General features: G+C 48.9%; 8 protein-coding genes across 8 annotated transcripts; 5 read left to right on the forward strand and 3 right to left on the reverse strand.

The window, feature by feature from the left end:
* Nucleotides 1-2,544: 2,544 nt before the first annotated feature.
* On the forward strand, nucleotides 2,545-3,513 carry J7337_011306 (uncharacterized protein; the record flags this gene model as incomplete). The annotated part of the gene is made up of 1 exon (XM_044828855.1): nucleotides 2,545-3,513. One exon carries the CDS (start codon nucleotides 2,545-2,547, stop codon nucleotides 3,511-3,513), a length of 969 nt encoding a protein of 322 aa, XP_044675530.1.
* A 258-nt stretch (nucleotides 3,514-3,771) lies between these two features.
* On the reverse strand, nucleotides 3,772-4,252 carry J7337_011307 (uncharacterized protein; the record flags this gene model as incomplete). The annotated part of the gene is made up of 2 exons (XM_044828856.1): nucleotides 3,772-3,802; nucleotides 3,858-4,252. 2 exons carry the CDS (start codon nucleotides 4,250-4,252, stop codon nucleotides 3,772-3,774), a joined length of 426 nt encoding a protein of 141 aa, XP_044675531.1.
* A 3,430-nt stretch (nucleotides 4,253-7,682) lies between these two features.
* J7337_011308 (uncharacterized protein) lies at nucleotides 7,683-9,311 on the forward strand (the record flags this gene model as incomplete). Its single annotated transcript, XM_044828857.1, has 1 exon — nucleotides 7,683-9,311. The coding sequence occupies one exon, from the start codon at nucleotides 7,683-7,685 to the stop codon at nucleotides 9,309-9,311; it is 1,629 nt and encodes a 542-aa protein (XP_044675532.1).
* Nucleotides 9,312-9,884: 573 nt separating this feature from the next.
* On the forward strand, nucleotides 9,885-11,623 carry J7337_011309 (uncharacterized protein; the record flags this gene model as incomplete). The annotated part of the gene is made up of 3 exons (XM_044828858.1): nucleotides 9,885-10,047; nucleotides 10,107-10,905; nucleotides 10,957-11,623. 3 exons carry the CDS (start codon nucleotides 9,885-9,887, stop codon nucleotides 11,621-11,623), a joined length of 1,629 nt encoding a protein of 542 aa, XP_044675533.1.
* Nucleotides 11,624-13,025: 1,402 nt separating this feature from the next.
* Nucleotides 13,026-14,200, reverse strand: J7337_011310 (uncharacterized protein; the record flags this gene model as incomplete). Its single annotated transcript, XM_044828859.1, has 2 exons — nucleotides 13,026-14,017; nucleotides 14,080-14,200. 2 exons carry the CDS (start codon nucleotides 14,198-14,200, stop codon nucleotides 13,026-13,028), a joined length of 1,113 nt encoding a protein of 370 aa, XP_044675534.1.
* A 1,207-nt stretch (nucleotides 14,201-15,407) lies between these two features.
* Nucleotides 15,408-16,595, forward strand: J7337_011311 (uncharacterized protein; the record flags this gene model as incomplete). The annotated part of the gene is made up of 1 exon (XM_044828860.1): nucleotides 15,408-16,595. One exon carries the CDS (start codon nucleotides 15,408-15,410, stop codon nucleotides 16,593-16,595), a length of 1,188 nt encoding a protein of 395 aa, XP_044675535.1.
* Nucleotides 16,596-17,527: 932 nt separating this feature from the next.
* On the forward strand, nucleotides 17,528-18,568 carry J7337_011312 (uncharacterized protein; the record flags this gene model as incomplete). The annotated part of the gene is made up of 2 exons (XM_044828861.1): nucleotides 17,528-17,665; nucleotides 17,720-18,568. The coding sequence occupies 2 exons, from the start codon at nucleotides 17,528-17,530 to the stop codon at nucleotides 18,566-18,568; spliced, it is 987 nt and encodes a 328-aa protein (XP_044675536.1).
* A 154-nt stretch (nucleotides 18,569-18,722) lies between these two features.
* J7337_011313 (uncharacterized protein) lies at nucleotides 18,723-21,268 on the reverse strand (the record flags this gene model as incomplete). The annotated part of the gene is made up of 4 exons (XM_044828862.1): nucleotides 18,723-19,476; nucleotides 19,528-19,865; nucleotides 19,914-21,155; nucleotides 21,203-21,268. 4 exons carry the CDS (start codon nucleotides 21,266-21,268, stop codon nucleotides 18,723-18,725), a joined length of 2,400 nt encoding a protein of 799 aa, XP_044675537.1.
* Between the last annotated feature and the right edge of the window lie 486 nt (nucleotides 21,269-21,754).

Here is a 21,754-nt window from a genome sequence, read left to right on the forward strand (position 1 = left end):
CGAGGGCTTGCGACTCGTGTCGCAGAAAGAAGGTGGGTTTGCTCCGCTGCCTCTTCCGTGCTTTAGTACCTAATCCGGCCGGCCGCGGCGCTGGTCGTCAGTCGTTGAATCGCTTTATCTTACACCGACATTCAATTTGGTTGCTAGGAATCGGCTGACTCACGTTTAGATCCAGTGTGACCGGGCTGTACCGCAGTGCAATTACTGCCAGCATCACGGCTTGACGTGTTCCTACAACGAAGCTGCAAAGACAGAAGGATCCAGAGTTCGGTATACGGTGTCCTCGGACGATATATTCCGGCTCTTCAACTAACTTATCATCACAGATCTCGGCTTTCAAGATTTCCAAACTCCATGTCACCGAGTCGACAGATTAGTCCGTTTGAACAAGATGATGTGGAAGTTATCCCTCGTGGTAAGAATGTTTTCCTGACATATCATGTCCTCCTTTCGCTAATGCAAGGTGTTTCAACCAGCGAGCGATGCTCATGACCGCAATCCAACTTATCTAGAGGGCTTGCGATTGGTCAATGGCGATCCGTTCTTCAGTCTGCAAGGTCAGCAATGGATCAGAAGCAGAACAGGCTCAACCATTTCATCAAATATTATCGACAAGTACCGTCTGCCTTACCTATGCTCCACAAGACCCCCTCTAGCGAATGATAATCACAAGATTCTAAAGCTTCCCGATCGTCAGATTGTCGAGGAGCTAGCAGCCCGGTTTTGTTCATCTACCCAGTCTCTTGTCTTCCCACTGCTAAGTCTTCAGCGCTTCACAACGATAACCCTGCCTCTCGCATACAACTCTGTCACTAAACGGCATACCACTAGTGCCAAGTGTTGTGCGTACGGAGTGCTGATTATGTGCGACATTTTTGGCCTAGACCCAGGCGACACACTGGCTGATATTAGTTGCTGGTGTCAACGATATGCTTTGGAAATCGAAGGTTCGATACCCGTGATCTTACGGGAGATGAGGGTCGACGGGCTTGAGTCGTTGATGATGCTCGTAAGTTTCCCTTCTTCAATACAACAAGTCGACCTCTGACACCGGCGGCCGTGCAGATGATCTTCAAATACTTCATGGGAGATTTAGAATCCGCGTCGTTCCTAGTTTCAATGACCTCGCGTTTCTTGATTCAACTCGGAGCCCATCTGTACCCCTCTTCTCCGAACGCCTACAATAAACACAACGAAGCTCACCATATACGTGACCTCTTTTGGGTCTGCTACTGCATTGATAAAGACCTGTCTCATAGGACTGGTCAACCACCTACCATCAACGATGATCACTGCGACCTCACGCTACCTCCCAACTACGTCCAGATGCAGAGCTCCAATATTCTGAGTTCTAGCCTTTTCACAATTCGTCACTCTTCCACCGTGCCGCTTTACCCGTGGGACATTCGGCTCTCGGTTACAAAGTCAAGGATCTATAACGAACTTCACTCGATAAGCGCGTCCAGACTATCAGGGACCGAGATATTAAGAAGGATACGGCATTTGGATGAAGAGCTGGAAGCTTGGAGAGTGACTCTTCCACCTGACCATCGGCCAACCTTGTCGTTCCTGAAACAGACACCCGTTGATGCCCATACGAACACACAGGCAATCATGCTCCGACTGTCGTACCATCATTGCGTTATTCTCATTCATCAAGCCCGATGCAGAGTCTTTCAATCAGATCAGTCCATCGACAACTCCATAGATGATGGTCACAGAATAAACTTCCAGATCCTCATCGACGCCTCAAGATCAATCTTGATCTACCTGGAAAAGGCATTGCCTGTCCTGGCCCATGAGTGCTTCTGGTATGTCACCCAGTCGCATTTCTCTATTAGTCCGCTACGACAAGGCTGACATTGTATAGGGTCATTATCTTCTATCCGATGACTGCAATCTCCACCATCTTCTCCGTCACGCTTCTCGACAACCGATCAGACCCAGAGAATGAAAGACTGAGACTGCTGCAAAGCTTTACGCAATTGATCAGACAAATTCCGATCAAAAGGCTTACCGTAGCGGAGATATCACACTTGGAGTTCATCGAGGAGGTCGTGCAGGAGATGAGCAGATTAGTGTTGCTCGCTCTTTGAGCTGTAGTCTTGGGCCCTCATGCGTTGCCAAGTCACGAAGCCGCCCGAACTAGCCTACGGCTTACCGATCACGACACATACCATACAAAAGTACCAATATGCTCAAGATTAGCAAGGCAAACGGTCTTAAGATTACCTCCGCATATTTTAACCGCGTTAACTCCCAATTGAAGTTTAGGTTAACGGGGCCGTCAGCAAGAAACGGAGAAATAGCATTGTCCGATGAAAGACCGCTAAACCCAGCGAATCACAGCACCGAAAGTGAGACTATGCTGGTTTGGGAAAGAGATCTCTGATTGGTCAGGATACTATCATCGTCATATTGAAGAGGCGTATGTTGGATATATAAGGGAGGTTCTCTTGCAACGGATGAGAATACTTACAGATCAGTTCATTATACAAAAACACTTATATCTCTACTGAGTTTAATATTTAAATCTTTACTACAATGGAGTTTCCCAACCCTTCTCTCATCGGCGGCGCAGCTGACATCCCCGTCAACTCTGCCTCTCCCATCATCACCTTCACACCAGTGACCCTCCCCTCTAAAGACCGCCGAGTCGATCTGGACCTCAAAGTCACAGCGCCCATCAACGGAGATAATATCCCCATCATCATTCTCTCCCACGGCCACGGCCCTAGCAATTATCTCTCCTCCCTCAAAGGCTACGGCCCGGTTGCCGATTGGTGGGCTAGCCATGGCTTTGTCGTCATTCAGCCTACACACTTGAGCTCTCGACAACTAGACTATGAACTGAACGCTGAGAGCATCAGTGAACTATTCATGGAGTCTCGTGCCAAGGATTTGGTTCAGATCGTTGATAGTCTTGATACCATTGAGACTACCGTTCCTCTGCTCAAGGGTAGGCTCGACAAGTCCAAGATTGCTGTTGTTGGGCATTCTCTCGGTTCTTTGTCCTCTGCTCTCCTCCTCGGTGCCGTTAACACCGATCCTCGCGATGGGAAATCGTTCAAGGTCCCTGATCCACGTATCAAAGCCGGCGTGCTCTTTGGTGCCATCGGCGCAAGTGACGATCCCTCCGAAAATGGCAAATCCATGCTTCCCTTCTTAGACCTCGACTTCTCCAACATGACAACCCCCTGTCTTGTATTCTGGGGCGACAGTGATGTCAGCCCACATCTCACCAACCGAGGCGCAGATTGGCATAATGACCCTTACAAGCTTTCACCAGGCCCTAAAGCTTCTTTTGAGGTAAAGGATGGAAAGCATGGATTTGGTGGTATTAGTGGATGGGATGCTAAGGAGTGTCAGGATGAGGGTGTTGAGAGGTTGGCTGCCATGCAGAGGGTTACGTGGGCTTATTTGAGGACTCAGTTGTATGGCGATGGTTCGTGGGATGAGGCGAAGAAGGCTATTGGGCAGAATCCCCAGATTGGAAGGATTGAGGAAAAGTAGTTGACCCAGGAGGTTCTTATTTTCTGGTGATGGATTGCCACTTGCATAAATACTATGCTTCCTGCCTACGCGTTTGCCTTCGAGCTTTCTGAACTCCTGCATTAAACAAATACGAAGGTAAATCATTGACTACCTTGGTAAAGATACTGTTACATGAATATACTATTGCGTACCTTCCAGTCCCGTGCAGTGTTCCCTCAGCTCCCTATAAGAAGTCCTCATCACAACTAACTGAAGTCCATACCTCCTCTCAAGTCCCTATGCACAGTTCCCTTCATTCGGGTCGGCCCTAGAATAGTTCATTAGCATCTTTGAATCATTGCACATAGAGGACCATTACTCACGAGACAGTAAGAGCACCAGTACCTCCCTCAGTGGCGGGGTACGAACTTCGTCCCCCATGGTCACACCCATTGATCTCGCGATGGAAATACTCAGTGCACAAGTTCTTCTCAACAGCATGCGGAGGCCCATCAGCAGGAAGCTCTGAGTCGTAGCGGAGGAAAAAGTCCATCTTCTTGTTGCTGCTCAAGTTGACACACTTATTGATGTACTGGCCGGCGGTGCTGAAGGGACCGTTGATTTTTCCATCGCAATACTCCTGGGCAGTCTGGAGGGCGAGGAATTTCTCTGCGCCCCAGGTTACACCTGATTCGTGGCAGTCGCGCTTGTGGAGGGTGCTTGGGAATGCAGCGGCGGATGATGCCCCGATAGCAATGAGAAATGATGTTGGTTTCATTGTGGGGGATGTAATAAGGACGGGGAGTAGAATAATATTGTTGATGACGAGTTATGTGTGAATAGCAGTAAATCTGAAAAGATTTCCTTGGTGTTTTTATAGCTAGTATGAGGCCAATTGTATCAGTTAAATTTATCTTGTTAATACGGCCCCCATGCCATGACGTCCATGACTCTTCCTTCTGCTCATCAAGAAGCATGAGAATCAAAATCCTTCTATCTATACGAGAGGATCTGCATCTACAAGCTGAAGTCCGAGGCAAGATTTACCTTCTGAATTAAGCTAAAAGTGAGTAAGCGCTAAGGGGAAACTCAAATCTATCCACCCTTATTGGCTGCGTAAGCGGACAGGCACGGCCCGCGAAGGCTTAGCAGCAGAGAGCCCCATTAATGGATTTCATCGACGTAGGTTAAATACGTAGATTAAACAACGTTACTTGGGGGCTTAGTCTCACTGGGACGGGATCCCGATGCGATATAAACGAAACTTACAGCAGTGATCTGCTGTATTGACCGGGTATCATCGTCCTTGGTCCTCACTTGGGGCTTCGCATTCGGTTTCTGGGGGCGAAAATGTATACGCATTTAGAAAAACAGGTTTCTAATTCTCATGCCTGTAAATCCTTCGTTTACTCGGATAAACGCCTTTTTCATTTGTCAGTTTGCAAAGGCCCTTACGCAAGGCAGAGAGTTAATAGATCACAGCTTTCGAGGAACTCATTGACTTGGCTATAAATGAGAGAACCCGCAGCTGTTGACTGGAACACTACCAAGCTACAAATCCAGCTACAAGCCTGTTCCGTCTCTCTCTTGACTCTCCTATTCACCCTCAATCTTCAAAACTCAATACCTAAGTCCCCAATTCACAATGCACTACCCGTCATTCCTCCTTGCCGCCCTCTTAGCTGCCATTCCGAGAGCCAGCGGAGAATGCCACCGCTCTGGAGAAACATGGGGCGGAGATAAGTTCACCGCACTAGAAGCAGCCCAGCGTCTTTGCACCGACGGCAGCTTATCTCCGAGTGACTATCGACGCGGAGAGTTCAAGACCTTCTGTGTTAATCTGAGCACCTTGAAGAAGGTAGACTTTACTATCCTGGTCGGTGGAAACGTGATCGGGGAAGGGTTCAGTATTCCGTCGACTGATTGCACCGATCGACTCCACAGGGAGATCAACGGTTGTGATCATGGGGGTAGGTCTTCCTATAAACAGGGGGAAGACAATCCTCAAGGAGCCAACGTTGTCTGGGATTTCTCGTAAGTTTTGATCTTACTATCTGCCTCTGAGGATAATTGCTAATCTCTTAATAGTGCGGATCCCGGTTCGGGCCAGTGTGCTTAACTTTGAGATGATGTTGTTTGTAAGCGCTGTTCGGCTCTGAGGGGGTATGGTCAAGATGTTGAAGGCTGTAGATGTCTTCTATAAATGAGCTTATAAAAGATCCGGACGTACTCCTCCTTCTCTAAGATTTTGATGCTTGGTCACTATGCACAAAATTATATCTTCTATGTACTATCTATCTAGTTAGAGTGGAAAGGCTCAATATGGCTTTTACTCTTCTGTGTGGTTTTATCAATTATAGAACTTGTCTCTTTGCCCTGAAGCCAGTTATAGGTAGATTCAGCCGGAGTGAAAGGCTTACCTCTTGTTTTGCGGGAAATGGCCACCAGGTATTGGACTCACCACGTGCATTGTGTTAGATTAGACCTGAATATTTACTTCCTAGTCTTGAATGACTCCTTCTAAGGGACACAGATAAATGTCTCTATTTTAATTTACCTCAACGGAGTAGGTGACGACCTACGCGAATAGTACCGCGCCCAGGCCGATTTTCTCTGAACATGTTTGAGTCTTTCGGACCCCAATTATTGTCCTAGTCCACTCGTTGCTGAGCTTCGGCTCGGACTGGAGCAGATCCGCAATCGATTCTGAATTGTACTGTTCTATATTGGTCACGAGTACAGTGCTTTGCGTCCTTCCGAGAGTTGGCTGCGCCTCGTGGATCCACAGGGCGCAGCGAATGGTCTTGGGGGTCAAAATGGTAGATAAGGTAGGTAAGTCAGTCAAATGATAATCTGCAAGTCATCTCTATTCCCTCACCTGCATTGCATAGAAGCGTTTTGAGCTCATATATCTTCAAAAATGCCGCACCACCACCATACGGACAATACAACGTTCGCCAGGCCACCATTACCTGAAACAGAGTCCCTCCTCCCGCCTTCTACAACCTTTGAAAATGATACCAGAATTGACGTTACAACGACAGAGCGTATAATCTCAATGGTAATATTTTCTGCAGCTGTGATTTTCGGTGTTTGGACAATCTGGAGCTGGAGCCAAGAGCCGTGGCGACCGCCCTATCCTGGCTCATAAATCTGCGTTCCATCCATTATACGAACACTGCTATGAGCCACGCATAGGTCATGCTGCAAAGCCAGAGATGTAATGCGGGATTGAGTGGAGGACGGGAAGGATGCTACAATCTTGTAGTAGCCCACGTGATCGATCCAGGGCTGGTTCAGAAGACAACGTCTGCGCCAGACTATCGGACATATATCGGGGCGGGGAAGCAATGCCAGTGCGATTATGATATGCATCTCTTTCTCTCCTCTCAATGCAACTGTCTCTGGCTCCTCTATCTTTCCGGCATCTCAACACCTTGAGATGTCGTCCTCCTCGCCATGGTATCTAGCTTAGAATATTGCTGAGCGACCTTTGGCCAAAAATAGAGCCGCTCGGACCGCGCAGTCTGATCTCCCAAATCGGCATCTCAAGAGAATAGTAAATTTCCTCACGTTTATCCTTGGCTTTCCGGTCTCCACGGCTTAACCTTTGGTCGGGCAATTGGCCAGCCAAGTCTCAGAACCGCTTGAGGTAATTATCGACACCTTTGCGACCAAACTTCAGTCCATGACTGAACATAGCTCGAGAGCTACCTGGCTATGGTATAATTGATTCGGTTTAGCTCTTTGGACCTTTAGATCTCAAAGTCGCCATTCCATTGACACGTAATCTGCTCAATCGTCAGGCCATGGTCACAGGAGCGAGGTTGCAGCCATTATTCACGGCAAGCATTTTAACTCATGATCTGCAAGCAAAACTTCCGATGATGCCAAAATTGCAGGGTTATAGCTCAAGGGTTCGTCGGAAAGTCAAAGCTCGAGTGGTGCTTTGATAACTGCCGACTTACAGTCGTATTTGCATGATCTTAATTAACGCATTAAACTCAATTTCCCCTGCTGATCTGCTCAATTCAGGCGCAATTGCAACAATGCTACATGATGATAAACATGCGGTAATTATATCTGCAACGCACCAAAAAAGTAACTTTGAGCATCGGCACGTACAAATGAATTTCTCTTGGGGTTAAAATGCGGTGCTGTCCGGTCTGTTGTTTCTGAGCATGTGGCATTCACTCATTCGAGCCATGATGTTGTTCTCACTCGTTCTTTGCACTTTTGTGCTATCAGCACTCGCTTCGCCTTCTACACCTCTCTCTGAGCAGAAACTCGGGGGATTGCGGTATCCCAAACAGCGCGGCAAGCACTATGACTACACCGGTTTTGAGCCCAGCCAGAAGAAGCGCGCGGATGATATCATTGATATGTTTCGCTTCGCGTGGAATGGATACTATGAGCATGCGTTCCCTCACGATTCTTTGAGGCCAAAGTACGGCAACTACTCGGATGATCGTAATGGATGGGGCGTCACTGCTGTCGATGGTCTTGATACTGCGATTTTGATGGAGCAGACGGATATTGTGGAGATCATTCTGGACTTTATCCCGACGATCAACTTTACCAAGACGAACACGCCTCAGCCTACGTCTGTTAGTTTGTTTGAGACCAATATTCGATATCTGGGTGGATTGTTGAGTGCCTATGATCTTCTCAAAGGACCGTTCAAGCATCTCAAAGTCAACAAGGATAATGTCGATGCGCTGCTCAAGCAAGCGACTACACTAGCCGACACACTGAAGTTTGCTTTCGATACACCTTCTGGAATCCCGTTTGGGTCACTTTGGATCGAGAACCAGACATCTACCGATGAGAATAGCCTTGAAGATGGAACTGCCTACACAGGATTGGCTGCTATGGGCACTCTTGTTCTTGAATGGCAGCACCTTTCTGATCTCACTGGTGATCCCCAATATGGCAAGCTGGCCAATCGCGCTGAGTCGTATTGGTTCTCTCCGTCTTCTGAGGTCTGGCCTGGTCTGACTGGAGGCCGCTTCAGCCTCAAGACGGGTGAAATTCTTGATGAGTATGGTGGATGGACGTCGGGTAATGACTCAGCCTATGAGTACCTCATCAAGATGTATGTCTATGACCCAGACAGGTTCAGCCATTACGGTGAGCGTTTCACTCTGGCGGCCGACTCTACCATCAAGCATCTCATCTCTCATCCATCATCGCGACCCGACTTGACCATGGCAGCCGCATTCACTGGAACACAACAAGTCAATTACACCGAATTCCTCGCATGTTTCATCGGCGGCTCATTCATTCTCGGAAGCTCAGCCCTAGACCGCCCAGACTGGCTCGACTACGGCCTCTCCTTCAGCGAGTACTGCGCCAACGGCTACCGCTACACGGCATCCGGCATCGGCCCAACCCTCTACAGCTGGGACCTCAACGAGCTCGCGCAGCCCGAGAACAAGAACCAGACGCTCTTCTACGAGCGCGCTGGCTTCTTCATCCAGGAGGGAGCCTTCGCGGGCGGCCAGGCACCCGAGGCCGTGGAGAGCTGGTACTACGCGTACCAGAAGACGCACGACCAGTACTGGCGCGACGTGGCGTGGGCGTACACCCTAGCGCAGAACAGGACGATGCGCGTTGGCGGGGGGTTCGCTAGCATCAACAACGTGCTCTCTCCGTCTGGCGACGGAGTGCGCGGCGGCATCATGGCTAGCTTCATGCTCGCCGAGACGCTCAAGTACATGTGGCTGATCCAGACGGAGAACAAGGGCGAATGGGACGTGCTGGAGGGAGGGGAGAATCTGTTTGTTTACAACACCGAGGCTCACCCGCTGCGAGTCGCTGCGAAGAAGCCTGTTTAATTATTAACCTTGTTTTTAGAGATTCAGCCTAGCATTGAGCGTGGCGCACTTTGGCGTCTCACTGCCCCCGCCGGTAGATTCAATCTCCTCTCCGAGGGAGGCGGAGGCGAGCTTAAAACATTGTTTTGTGTCAATATAAATGTCTAATTGCGGGCTTTGCCAATATCAGCTGAATCAACCTCTTTTTGGTGACATTTTGGGTCATTATGTGTCAGAAGACGGTGAGGTGGCTTTCCTGTTTCGCTTAAAAACACCCAATATTGTCTGGCTGGCGCTGCCAAGAGCCCCATAAGGCTGATGTGCCTCAAGCATATTGGGCGATGGGAATGTGCATTTTCAGCTTTGGCTACTAGCGCATAAACAAGCTCAAACGAGAGCCTCTACTGCCGGGTCTAGATTCTGGGAGGGGAAGAGGGAGCTTACCGAGCTGAAAGGATGCAGGTATATAAGGCGATGGCCAAATCTTGTGTTACTGTATCAGCAGAATAGAGCATCACAAGAGATCTCCGCCATTGCCCTCCGTGCTCTATTTACTTTCTTCCTTGTAATTGCATCAGACTCTGCACCGTCACTATGCGCCTGCTCAGAGGCCTCGTACTAGGTCTGCTCCTCGAGAGAGGCCTCAGTCAGACAGAACCTCAGCCCGAAGGTGACAGTATCACTACTGTTGCCGACCCTGCGGAGACAGATCCCGCAGATGTGCCTGCTCCTGACCCTAGTAACCCATCTGATGGCGGTGCGCTTGATTGAAGCATTAATTTAACTCCCACTGACGACAACCAGACACTCCCTCAGATACCCCAGACCCAGTGGATGATGGACCAACAGTCATAGTAGATGACCCTCAGCCCACTGACGGCGACGGATCCGATGCCAGAATCCCCGCTCCAGATCCCACCGATGTCGATGACCCCTCAGCCAATCCTGATGATCCCGTCGAGACAAATACAGACGATGAACAGCTAGCTCCCACCGACCAGCCTGCCCCAACCGACACTGAACCCGCGCCTGCCCCAACAGACGTGGACGCTACTCAGACCGATGAGGAAACTCCCCAAGAGACAGATACCAATGGTGAGGAAGCTACTGGTGAGACCGATGCGGCACCCGTCGTTCCAACAGAAGCCTTGAGCTCCGCGGCCGAAGAGACACCAGAGGCAACCCCTCTGGCATCCAACACCGCAGACGACCAAGTTCCACAGACGACCGAAGAGCCATCGGCTGAAGAGACCGAAGAACCAACCGCTGACTCTGAACCAGAAGAGTCAACCCAGCAGGAGTCCAGAAACCTTGTGGCACCGACAAAGACTGAGAATAGCGATGCGAAGACGACTGATGACGACGGTAATTATTACTATGCTCCTAGTGCGACTGAGGGGGGTGAAGCAGAGGAGACGGGCGATAGTGAACAGACCGCTGATGGAACAACCCGCAAAGCTGCAGCTACAGGTAGTGGAGGCAAGGAGAAGACTACCCTTGCTACTTCCAAGGGCGCTGCGCCAACGTCACCTGCTCAGGACTATGCGATTGATCTCAAAGAAGCTGATCTGGGCGACTATGCCCAGTTCCAAGGCGCAGGCGACAAAACTGTCGTGTAAGACCCCCCTAATCCTCCTGTTTATTAAATAAATACTAATTCCCTCAGCATCCTCAAACCCCCTCCCAACGCCGAAGCAAAATGCGATCTCCCGCCCACAAGCGACGAAGACGTCCCCGAGGGCGAAGACGTACGCGTCGTGCTCTCTGTAAAGATCGCAGACCTCAAGAAAGGCGTCAAGTCTGGTAACCGCTTACAAATGCTCATTGACGGTTCGACCATCTATGATAAAGAGCTTTTGGGCACTGGGGATGAAGAGGAGAGTATTTCGAGTGACAAGTTCAAGGCTGCGCTGGATCAGAAGGTCAATGTTATTCATAAGGCCGGGGATAAGCCGGTACAGGTTACGATTCAGGATGCGAATATCAGGAGTGCTATTAGTGGAGGGAGTCGTGGGGGGAGCGGTGGTGGCTCTGGTGGTGGTAGTGGAGGTTCTGGGGATGATGGTGATGACTCTGGTGATAGCGGCTCTAGTGGTGGTGGCAGCGGAGGCGGTAGTGGAGGCGGCAGTGGCAGTGGAAGCGGAAGTGGCTCAGGCGATGGCGACAGCTCAGGTGGAGGTGCTTCTGAGAGCGCCTCGGGCACCGGCGACGAGGGTTCAACACCATCAAGTGTCTCCGGCAGCGACGGCCAGCCCAACGTTGCTGGCAAGAGCTTCATGGTCAGTGAGATCCTCATGTATGCCCTCCCTCTTGCCCTCGCTCTCGTGGGATAGTCCCTTGTGATATTGGACGTTCTTGTATCTAGTTCTGGGTGGATGGGTTGGAGTTGTACATATCGCCGAGCTATCGGATTAATAATGTTGATGCTTTGCTGGAGACAATCTCGATTAGATGACAATTCACGGTCTGCATAATTACTCGGCTTATAGCGTGGCTGCTATGTTTGCCCACTCTATTTCCATGGCTTGTGTTTGTTAAAAGGCATCCTGGTAATATGGGCCTTGTTACAGTTGTGCTGTTGCACTGCGGATGTGCTGTCGCAGGGGGCTTGTTACAGATGCTGGCAAAGCCTGAGGCTTGAAAGGGGCAGCGGGGGGAGACACTTCTCAAATCCTCAGATCTTTAAATAATCCATGAACAAGACTTTTCTTATTTACATCCTAGCTATGGTTATATCCTCAGATGCCCCCTCTCATCCGGCCACCACCTGACCTCCTCAAACACCAATTCTTAGCCTCCTTTTCATCATACAGCCATGTCAACTCAATGCCATTTCCCATAGACAGTCCTTCCGACCCTATTCAAGCTTACTTCTGCGGAATGTAGTTGCTAGAATAAATGCAGTTACAAGAGCCACAGTCCTGAACTATCTTGCGATACGTACTCCCGTCCTTTCTCCTAAAGGTTCTCCACTCGCAACAGGTGACGAGGACGCGATCTGTGCCTGCCGCAGGCTTGACTTCTGTAGTTTCCATTTGGCACATCTTGATTCTTCTAGAATAGATAATCTAATAGCTTAGATAGTATGTTCTTTTGCTAGTCGGGTTACTTAAAGGACAGGGTTGTATGCTGCGAGAGGATCACTATTTATACATTTGAGCTGTTCGTGATCCAATAACTACAACAATAACACACGCTACCTTCTGTTCGCTGAGATCATTCATTAACAAGAAATATGCTCAACATATGCATTATATGTTTGCTATAAACTTGAATTGGAATCATCTTCACGCACCATGTTATGGCAGCTCTTACTAACTGTCGTTATAAGAACAGGACGTCTATGTCGTACAGCTTTGCTAATCTCAGTGGCAAAGAGCCACACGATAGTGTCTTAAACATAGATTCACCCTCAAACGTAGTGATGCTGGTATCCTGTGCCTCTTCAGAACATGGCTACATTGTACAACTCCGGGACCCATGTTTATCACATCACGATTAGTCTATTCATCTTCGTGACAGCGGAGTCATCGCTCCTAAAAGTGTCACCTCAGCTACTTTCGTCTGCTGAGCTACTTCTTTTGCCTATTCGTATTCGGGTAAGTCACTTGCTAGAATTTGTGAGCCATCAACGCCTACAGTGTAACTTCGCAGAATGTGTCAAACAGATCAAGACCGATTCACCGGCCTGCTAATGATGCTGATGCAAACTTCTCAAAACTTTATTAATATAGATTACACCTTTGCTGTTTTCCTACTCAGGAACTCCTGACTAAACTCATAGTCAGTATACCCCCTCGCTATCTTGGGAGTATAAAAGTACGTCCTATCATACCCCTCCAACCCAACACCCGTCTTCAAACGAAACACAAGGTCCGGATTCGCGACAAAATATCTCCCAAAAGCAATCAGAACATCATACCCCTTGTACATCTCATCCACGGCAGTCTTAGCTGAATCACTCTTGAAGCCGCCCGACAAGATCACAGGACTTGTGTTGTTCCACAACTCAACAATCCACTTAACTGTCCGTTGACCACCACAGTCAGCATCGTCGTTACCGCGAATTCGTGCTTCTATGAGATGAAGATACGCTAGACCAAGTGGTTTGAGCTGCTCGATAAGGTAGTGAAACTGAGGATCTGGGTCGTCCATGAGCATGCCTAGAAAATCGCTGTAGGGACTGAGACGCATTCCAATCTTATCGGCTCCGATGGCTGCGGTAATGGCTTTGGTGACTTCGATGTGGAATCTAGCTCTGTTTTCGATAGTTCCTCCCCAACAATCTGTGCGCTTGTTGCAGGTGTCTTGTAAGAACTGATCAGGTAGATACCCATTCGCACCGTGGATCTCAACGCCGTCGAAACCCGCTGCAATGGCATTTCTCGCAGCAGAAACATAGTCCTTTATTGTAGTCTGGATATCATCCTCTGTCATTTCTTGAGGAGTTGCCATCGATGGGTCAGCTGGAACAGCACTACTGGAAAGGAGAGGATAGCCCTTCCGCTGAAGAACATCAGGGTTGCCAGCTCGTCCCTGATGCCAGAGTTGGCAAAAGACTTTACAGCCCTTGGCGTGGATTGCATCGGTTATACTCCGCCACGCTGTGATTTGAGCATCGGACCAGATTCCAGGTGCATTGTCGGAACCCGCTGTGCTTTCGCATATGAAGGTTGCTTCGCTGACGATGAGAGTGCCAGGTGTTGATGCCCGTTGTTCGTAGTATTCTATTTGTCCAGTTAGCTTTGGTGACTGAACGGAGTTCAATGGCTTGTTTACTGCTACTCACCTCGTGTCATTGAAGTTGGGCAATGATCGTCGTCGCAGCGGTATCTGGTCAGAGGCGCCATAACGACTCGGTGCTCCAGAGAAGTTGACCCAACGGCCAATGGCTCAAAGAGTTGCGACATGATGTCTCCGTCCGTCAGCAATTCGTTAATCAGATAGGGTCAGCTTTCAAAATAAGTAAGTATCGTGATAGTCACAGTATTGAAAAGAGAGTCATGATGGTATCAACCCCCCTGCAATAAATATGCGTCTCAATTACCCACCCATTCATTCATCATCCCCACCACTAACTCCTCGGTGGGTACGGAGTATATCCACCCTTATCGCAATCACCCGGAAAACTTATCCAGATGTCGGAACAGAAGATGCCGATACAAAACAGCTCTGCACCAGCCGCTTTATTCCCGACAGGGACATTCTTGGCCGATGGGGACCTTTGCAGATGCGCTCGTGTCTCGTCGAATGAATACAAGGCGGGGGATTCGGGAATAATGGTTCCTGGCGGGAAATGACTGAGCTGGAGAATTTGATGATGACATTGCAAAATTGATCATCGTTTCTTCCCTAGGTGGAGGTTATTGCGTGTCAAAATACAAGGACTTCGGTGCAGGTGATCAACCCTCTTCCTTTCTCTTGTATTCGGACAACCTGATTCCAGGCGAGAGACACGATACTGCCCCGTTCATTACCATCATGAGTCGCGATATTAAGGATTTGAACACATCGCAAGCATGTTCCGAACGAATCACAAAGAACGAGATACCATCTCAGCTCACCGATGATGGAAAAACACAAATAGCCAATGCCGACAGCGGTTCCAGCACACAAATAGCAGACCAAAGCGACGCCGAAAGCATAGGCGGCCAACGCAACAGCGATCTCCCCCGCAAACGCCTCCTAATCTCCATAACCGCCCTATCAGTATGCCTCTTCGTATCATTCCTCGACCAAACCAGCGTGTCAACAGCCACTCCCTCCGTAGCCGGCGAGCTCAAAACGGGAACTTCAACGTCATGGATCGGAACTTCGTTTTTGATAGCGTCGACGGCATTCCAGCTTATCAACGGTCGACTTTCGGATATTTTTGGGAGGAAGAATATGCTATTGCTTTGTTTGTTTCTTATGGGTGTTGGTGATTTGGCTTGTGGTTTTGCAAAGACGCCGGTGCAGTTGTATGTTTTCAGGTCGATTGCTGGTGTTGGTGGTGGGGGGATTAATAGCTTGGTCATGATTATTGTAAGTGATATCACGTCACTGCAAAATCGTGGGTATTATCAAGGTACGTAAGCTATTTGTCGATTTTGATGTCGGTATTGACAAAACTCAGGAATGCTGGGAGCCATCATCGCGCTTGCTAATGGCGTTGGACCCTTCTTAGGCGGTGCAATCGTTCAATCTGCGACTTGGCGATGGGTCTTCTGGATGATACCCATCATCACTCTACCTACTACAGCAATTATCTGGTTCTACCTCCCTCTCAAGCATCGATCCGGAGAATACATGGCGAAGATAAAAAAGATCGACTACGGAGGCATCGTTCTCAACATTGCATCGACACTACTACTTCTGATCCCCATATCTGGAGGAGGCGTCACATATGCCTGGACATCAGCGTTCTTCATCGCCACCGTCATCATCAGTATCTTTCTAGCCGTCCTCTTCGTTCTGTTTGAGTGGAAATTGGCAAAACTGCCAATCATGCCTCTTCGACTCTACCGCGCGCCCCATTGCTGGGCGCTGTATCTGCAGTCTTTCTTGACGGGTTTGGCTTACTTCGGTAATTTCTTCTATCTACCGCTGTACTTCCAATCGGTCCTTGGATATGACGCGTTGGTCGCCGGTGCTCTGATCTTAGCGGTCGTCATTCCGACATCGCTCACGTCTATCCTTTCGGGGCAGTACATGAGTCGCGTCGGAAGTTACATGCACTGCATCCTAGCTGGTTTCGCTCTATGGACGCTTGGAAATGGCCTCACGCTTATTTTCGATCGGAAAACGAAGCTAGGGCCTCTGATAGGCATTCTCATCGTTGAGGGCGCAGGTATTGGGTTCACTCTGCAGCCTACACTCGTGGGAATGTACGCGAATGGTCGCAGCGAGGACAGAGCAGTGACGACTGGCTTGCGGAACTTTATCCGCACAATCGGCGGCGCATTTGGCGTTGTCATTTCAGGCGTTATTCTATCAAACACGCTGAACAAAGAGCTTGGAGGAAGGGGTATCGTGTCCCACGACACGATCGCTCAATTGACGTCATCGACATACTCGTTGAGCAGTATGGGCTTGTCGCAGCAGGATCAGGATATCATTCTGGATGCATACATGAAGGGTCTGTACTACACATTCCTCTTCTTTACGGTATGCACGGGACTAAGTCTGCTTCTGACGTTTTGGGTTGGGAACACGAGCCTCAAATCGCCAGCGAAAAGTGAGGACGCGTCGGGTTCAGCAGATCGAGAGATGACGGAAGAGGATGAGAGACCTGGACAGGTTGATCTCGAAAAGGCGCAGCGATAGAGATAGACCTTCCTTGGGTGATTACAGGAAATAAAAGTTTTCGTCAGTTGTTCTTTCCTATTGTCTAAAAAGAATTGTTGGTTGTGAAAGGAAAACGCGTTGATTGAAGACGGCCTGGTCATCAATGAGACGACGCGAAACTTGGTGGGGACAAGACAGAATATTGATACATAAGGGGCTATCGATAGTACTTCAAAAGATACACCAGATACGTCTGTCCTCATGTCGTTCTGTTAGTGCAGTAGTTTCAAGATCCCTGCTAGACGGAGTACTTGAGTATTGGTGGTACCCTCACTAAAAACAAAGTACCTGTCTTGGAAGGCTGAGTTCATGCACTTTCACCTAATTCAGTGGATATTCGGGATAAGGCTTCAACAATAGATTGTCATAATCACTAAGATATCTCATTTCTCTTATGTAAGTAAGAAACCTACTATAACCCGTTCTTAAAAATACTTATATAAAGTAAATAAAGATGCCAAATTGTATAATTACTCTATATCACGACTGTAATTTACTGTTTATCTCATTCATTCAGCATTCTACTGCTCTTACCCTACACATCTTAAACAGAGTCTAATTGTCTCAATCCGGCTTAGCTTTATCGTTCAAAGTTGAGTGATAAGCGGGAATAAACGGGGTCAACCAAGAGCTTATCGTCCCCAGCCATAATGCAACGTCTGTTATCTTCCCCGCGTTCCTTATCACAAACACGACTCATGACCCCGCGCTAGGGGCGTTTTCCTGACCCGGTCGGATATAGGAAGGTCGAAGGAGAGGTCGGCCCAAAATTCGCCGAAGTGTTCGCAATGAGTTGGCCGGCGTTGAGATAAGGCATTGATACAGCTTGCTTATAGCCCAGCCATCAGTCCATTGTCTAACTGTGTTGATCCAAAAAGGTTCATTCTCAGAGTCTAGTGTTATTGCCTATCATGCCTACTACTTTCGCCTCGCACCCCGATTACGGCTATGACCGTGACTTCAAGGGTTATGGAGAGAAGGGTCTAGTTGGGTTGAAGTGGCCCAACAATGCCAAGATCGCTGTGTCATTCGTCATCAATTACGAAGAGGTAAGTCAACTGCACAGAAATAACCACCTTCACTGCTAACTCCCGTGGCATTAGGGAGGTGAGCGCTGTGTTCAAAGTGGCGATGGCGTCTCAGAGACAAACCTTCGAGAACACCCTACAACACCACGCATGAATGAGCGCGATCTCAACGGCGAATCAGAGTACGAATATGGCTCCCGCGTTGGTTTCTGGCGATTATTCAAGCTCTTCAACCAGCATAAGATGAAGTTCACTCTCTACGCTGTTGCACAAGCTGTTGAGCAGCAGCCTGAAGTAGCTACTCGCTGCGTCGAAGAGGGTCACGATGTAGCTTCTCACGCTTACCGCTGGGTAGATCATCATGATTGGTCTGTTGAAAATGAGAAGGAGTACATCAAAAAGGGCATCACCAGTTTGAAGAGCCTGACGGGATATGCTCCTAAGGGATGGTACTACGGGCGTCCTTCGCCGCACAGCCGCACTCTAATCCCCCAAGTTTACGAAGAAATGGGTGAAGAGCTCGTTTGGGCAAGCGATACATACGCCGACGACGTACCGTACTGGATTGATCTCCCCACCGAGCGAGAAAAACCCAATCCCAAGGGCTGTCTGATGGTTCCGTACAGCTACGACTGCAATGATTTCAAGTTTCACGTTGTCACTGGCTTTCGCGACTCTACCAGTTTCTACACCCATCTCAAGAACGCTTTTGATGTGCTGTACGAGGAGGGAGAGGCGGGGGAACCTAAGATGATGACTATTGGCTTGCATTGTCGTATTATTGGAAGACCGGGACGGTTTAAGGCTTTGAAGGATTTTGTGGAGTATATTGCGCAGAAGGAGGGTGTTTGGGTTGCTACGAGGACGGAGATTGCTGAGGCTTTTAGGGAGCAGTTTCCTTACAAGAAGGGTCAATTGGCATGATAGAATAGGTGAATAGATGATTCATAATTAGTTGCATGCTCTTGATCCGCTTTGCCACGAGGCCGAAGAGCGCCAGTAGCTTCAATGGGGGCAATAAAAATAGTGCAAATGGCACATGTTTTGTAGTTATTCAATGATAGCTCATGCAAGAAGTTCACTGTGCGCTGAAGTCCCAACCTCTGCTCAGGTCCAAGTCACCCTGCGACAAGTTCCAAACATCCTTGCCACCCTTCGCCGCTCCAGAAAACACATTGGATGTGGAAAGTTCTGAAGCACTAGGATTTTCACCTAGCATCTCATTCCACATGTGCCAGCCATGCCAACCACCAGGTGCTTCCTCATCAACTTCCATGAAAGCCTCCTTGACAGCGTCCGAAACAAGATCACGCATCGTGATATCGTCTGACTCATTGCTAGTCTGTGAGATGGAGTGAGGTTGATGCGACGATAACCCTGGGCTGGTGCTGAAGCTTGGCCGGTCAAACTTGGTCTGCAAAGGGGGAGTCGGATGCACACCCATTCCCGTATCACCAGACAATCCACCAGGGCTCATGAGAGTCTTCAAAAGACTACCTGAAAGGGCATCAAAAATATCGCGGTATTTTACAGCGCCTGCCCATTTCTCGCCAAATACAGTGAGGCTCTGGGAACATGCCTGCGTAGCCTCGACGACGTGATAGCTGAACAGACTCTTGTCCTTCCAGATACAGTACATCAGAGTGAGTCCGGCGACGAAACAACTGTGAAGAGAGATCATGGTGTATGTCAGAGTCCTTTGTTGGTTCAGTCGTTTGTATGCTATGCAGACACATGCAGCTGATCGTGCTGTTGTGATGAACCGGGGATCGGTCGTGGCTAGAGAGGGAAGTAAGACTGTGAAGAGGGCCAAGACTGCTTTGTGATATTGGCTAGTGCCATTAGTCCTGTACGTAAAAACCCTATGAAAGGAAGTTACTCACAGACTGTAAAAGTCTCCGGCGTCTTGGTTTGTACTCTCAGGATCATAGAGCCAAGTGATCTTGCCATTATCTTTGGGCGACTGAGGCGTCGTCTGAATCCATTTATCGAGGTCTGCTCGTATAGATGCCATCTTCTGATCCAACTTGACGCGATCTTCGACTGGACCAGAGAATATGTCCTTATCGACCCTGAAGACAGTGCGGTGAATGCGCGACTGGATCTTCTCGAGCTTAATGATATGAATGAAGGGTTCGATGTTGCACCACTCCACTGTATGATCATCGCCCAGCGAAGATGCATGCGTCAAGTCCCAATACTCTCGACCAGGGCTTGGCATCTACCTTGAGTCAGAAGGTTACTCCAATTGCAGGTGAGGGTGACTTACTGAAACATTGATGTCTCTGTCAGATATCGCAAATGCTCTTCCTAGTACTACACTAGTACCTCGATCCAGACAATAACACGACCAAAACGCTCGTCGACGAATCTCCAAGTCCCTCGCCACATCAGCACCTGGCGGTGGTCCCTGCCGCTCACGATGCAAACCAAGCTCAATGCAGAGCGAAACCGCATAGCGGACTTGACTCCAAGCACCAGCCCCGTAAGGTGATCTCTGGCCATGAACCGCAAGTAACAAGAGGAACTGAACTGTAGCAAGGTTATGCTGTTCTAAGATGTAATCCATCGGTTCAATCGCTGCCAGTAAATGCTTCTCAGGATCGACTTGTGATGGCTTGCGTGTAAGCTGTTCAAAGCGTGCAGCAATAGCGTAGATGAGATGCATGATGCTTCTTTGGGTTATGGATAGAGTACCCTGCTGATATTGACGTTCGAAAAGCTCAGTGTATTTCTTCCTGTCTAGGATTGGCCATCGGGTGTGCATTCGATCGAAGAAGATGTCGAAGAGATGACGTGCTTCATCTGGGAAAGGGAAGCTGTGAGACGGTTCATCCGGATGGAGGTGAAGAGCTGGAGCTAGGCTTTCGAGATATGGGTCGACAGAAGGGTTCGGTTGTCTTGGGAAATTGCTCGGACGAGTGATGCCATTCCTGGAGTTGTGAAAGATGGACCGCTGTATCATTCGAGCGATGGCAGCGCCTGAACTTGAACCCAGATATGATGGATCTGGAGTCGCTTCAGCTGTTCCTGAAGCACATAAAGAGAGATATGCAACACCATCAATGATGGAATTGCGCTCATAGCCATCTAGATCCTCTGATACAGAACCGCGATGCGATGACGAAGACTCAGGATAAGCCTGCGTGTTGACATCATTTTCTTGACCATCAACAACAGAAGACGGCGCAAGAGTCTCAAAATGATCTTGCGCATGATCTGGTAATCTTGCCTCAAGGAATGCGATACGCTCTTCAAGAGCATTGATGTATAATGTCTTGCCGCCAGGGTAGTGCGGCCGGATTGTTCTCTCGTAAATACATGGAGTACCAACCCTTTCGCAGGACTTACACGTTGGATGGGAGCCATCGCACTGGGGCGTCTTGTAAGTAGATCTTCTAGGGAGTGCGTAAGGCTGACTTACCCGCTGTTTACGTCTCTTGCATCGCTTGCAGGCTAGTGCAACGCGGCCCTTGCGGCCTGCAGTGTCGGAATGCCTCCCATTGGAACCCTGAAAGTCTCAGTGAAACTGATTTAGATGCCGTAAGGGTTACTTACAAGACCATCGAGACGTAATGGGAACCGGTCTTCAGTGGCAGTTCCGTTGTCGTCCATAGTTCTCATGTTGTTTGTTCTGTGTCATAATACGTCAACGCCTATTCTCAGCCTCCCCAAAAGATTATTGGTTCCTCAAATGACATATTGCAAAACAGGATGACTGTGACCAACTCCAGGAACTACTACTAGTCAACCAGCCACTCGGTAGCTCCCATCCGCTGTGATGTTCTTGATGACGAAACCATGACATTGACTCACATGCAAAACACACTGCTCTCATACAGAATTTCGGTTCAACGAAGCCGATCACAATGAACAATCACAAATTCAGATAAGACCCAAGAAAAAGAGAATACTTCCCCAGACCCCAGAATCAGCACACGTTGTTCGAAGTGGATCCGTTATCTTCGGGCAACCTTATCTATGGCCAGACCAAACTAGCCCCCTGTAGCGTTACATAGTGAACATCGCCATTTGATATCGAGCAATGATAACCCTCATTGGCTTCATTTCTTATCAAACGGCCCAGCCCCGCCTTTTATCCGGTGCGAC

This window comes from Fusarium musae, chromosome 9, assembly GCF_019915245.1.
Source record: "Fusarium musae strain F31 chromosome 9, whole genome shotgun sequence".
Lineage (NCBI taxonomy): Eukaryota > Fungi > Ascomycota > Sordariomycetes > Hypocreales > Nectriaceae > Fusarium > Fusarium musae.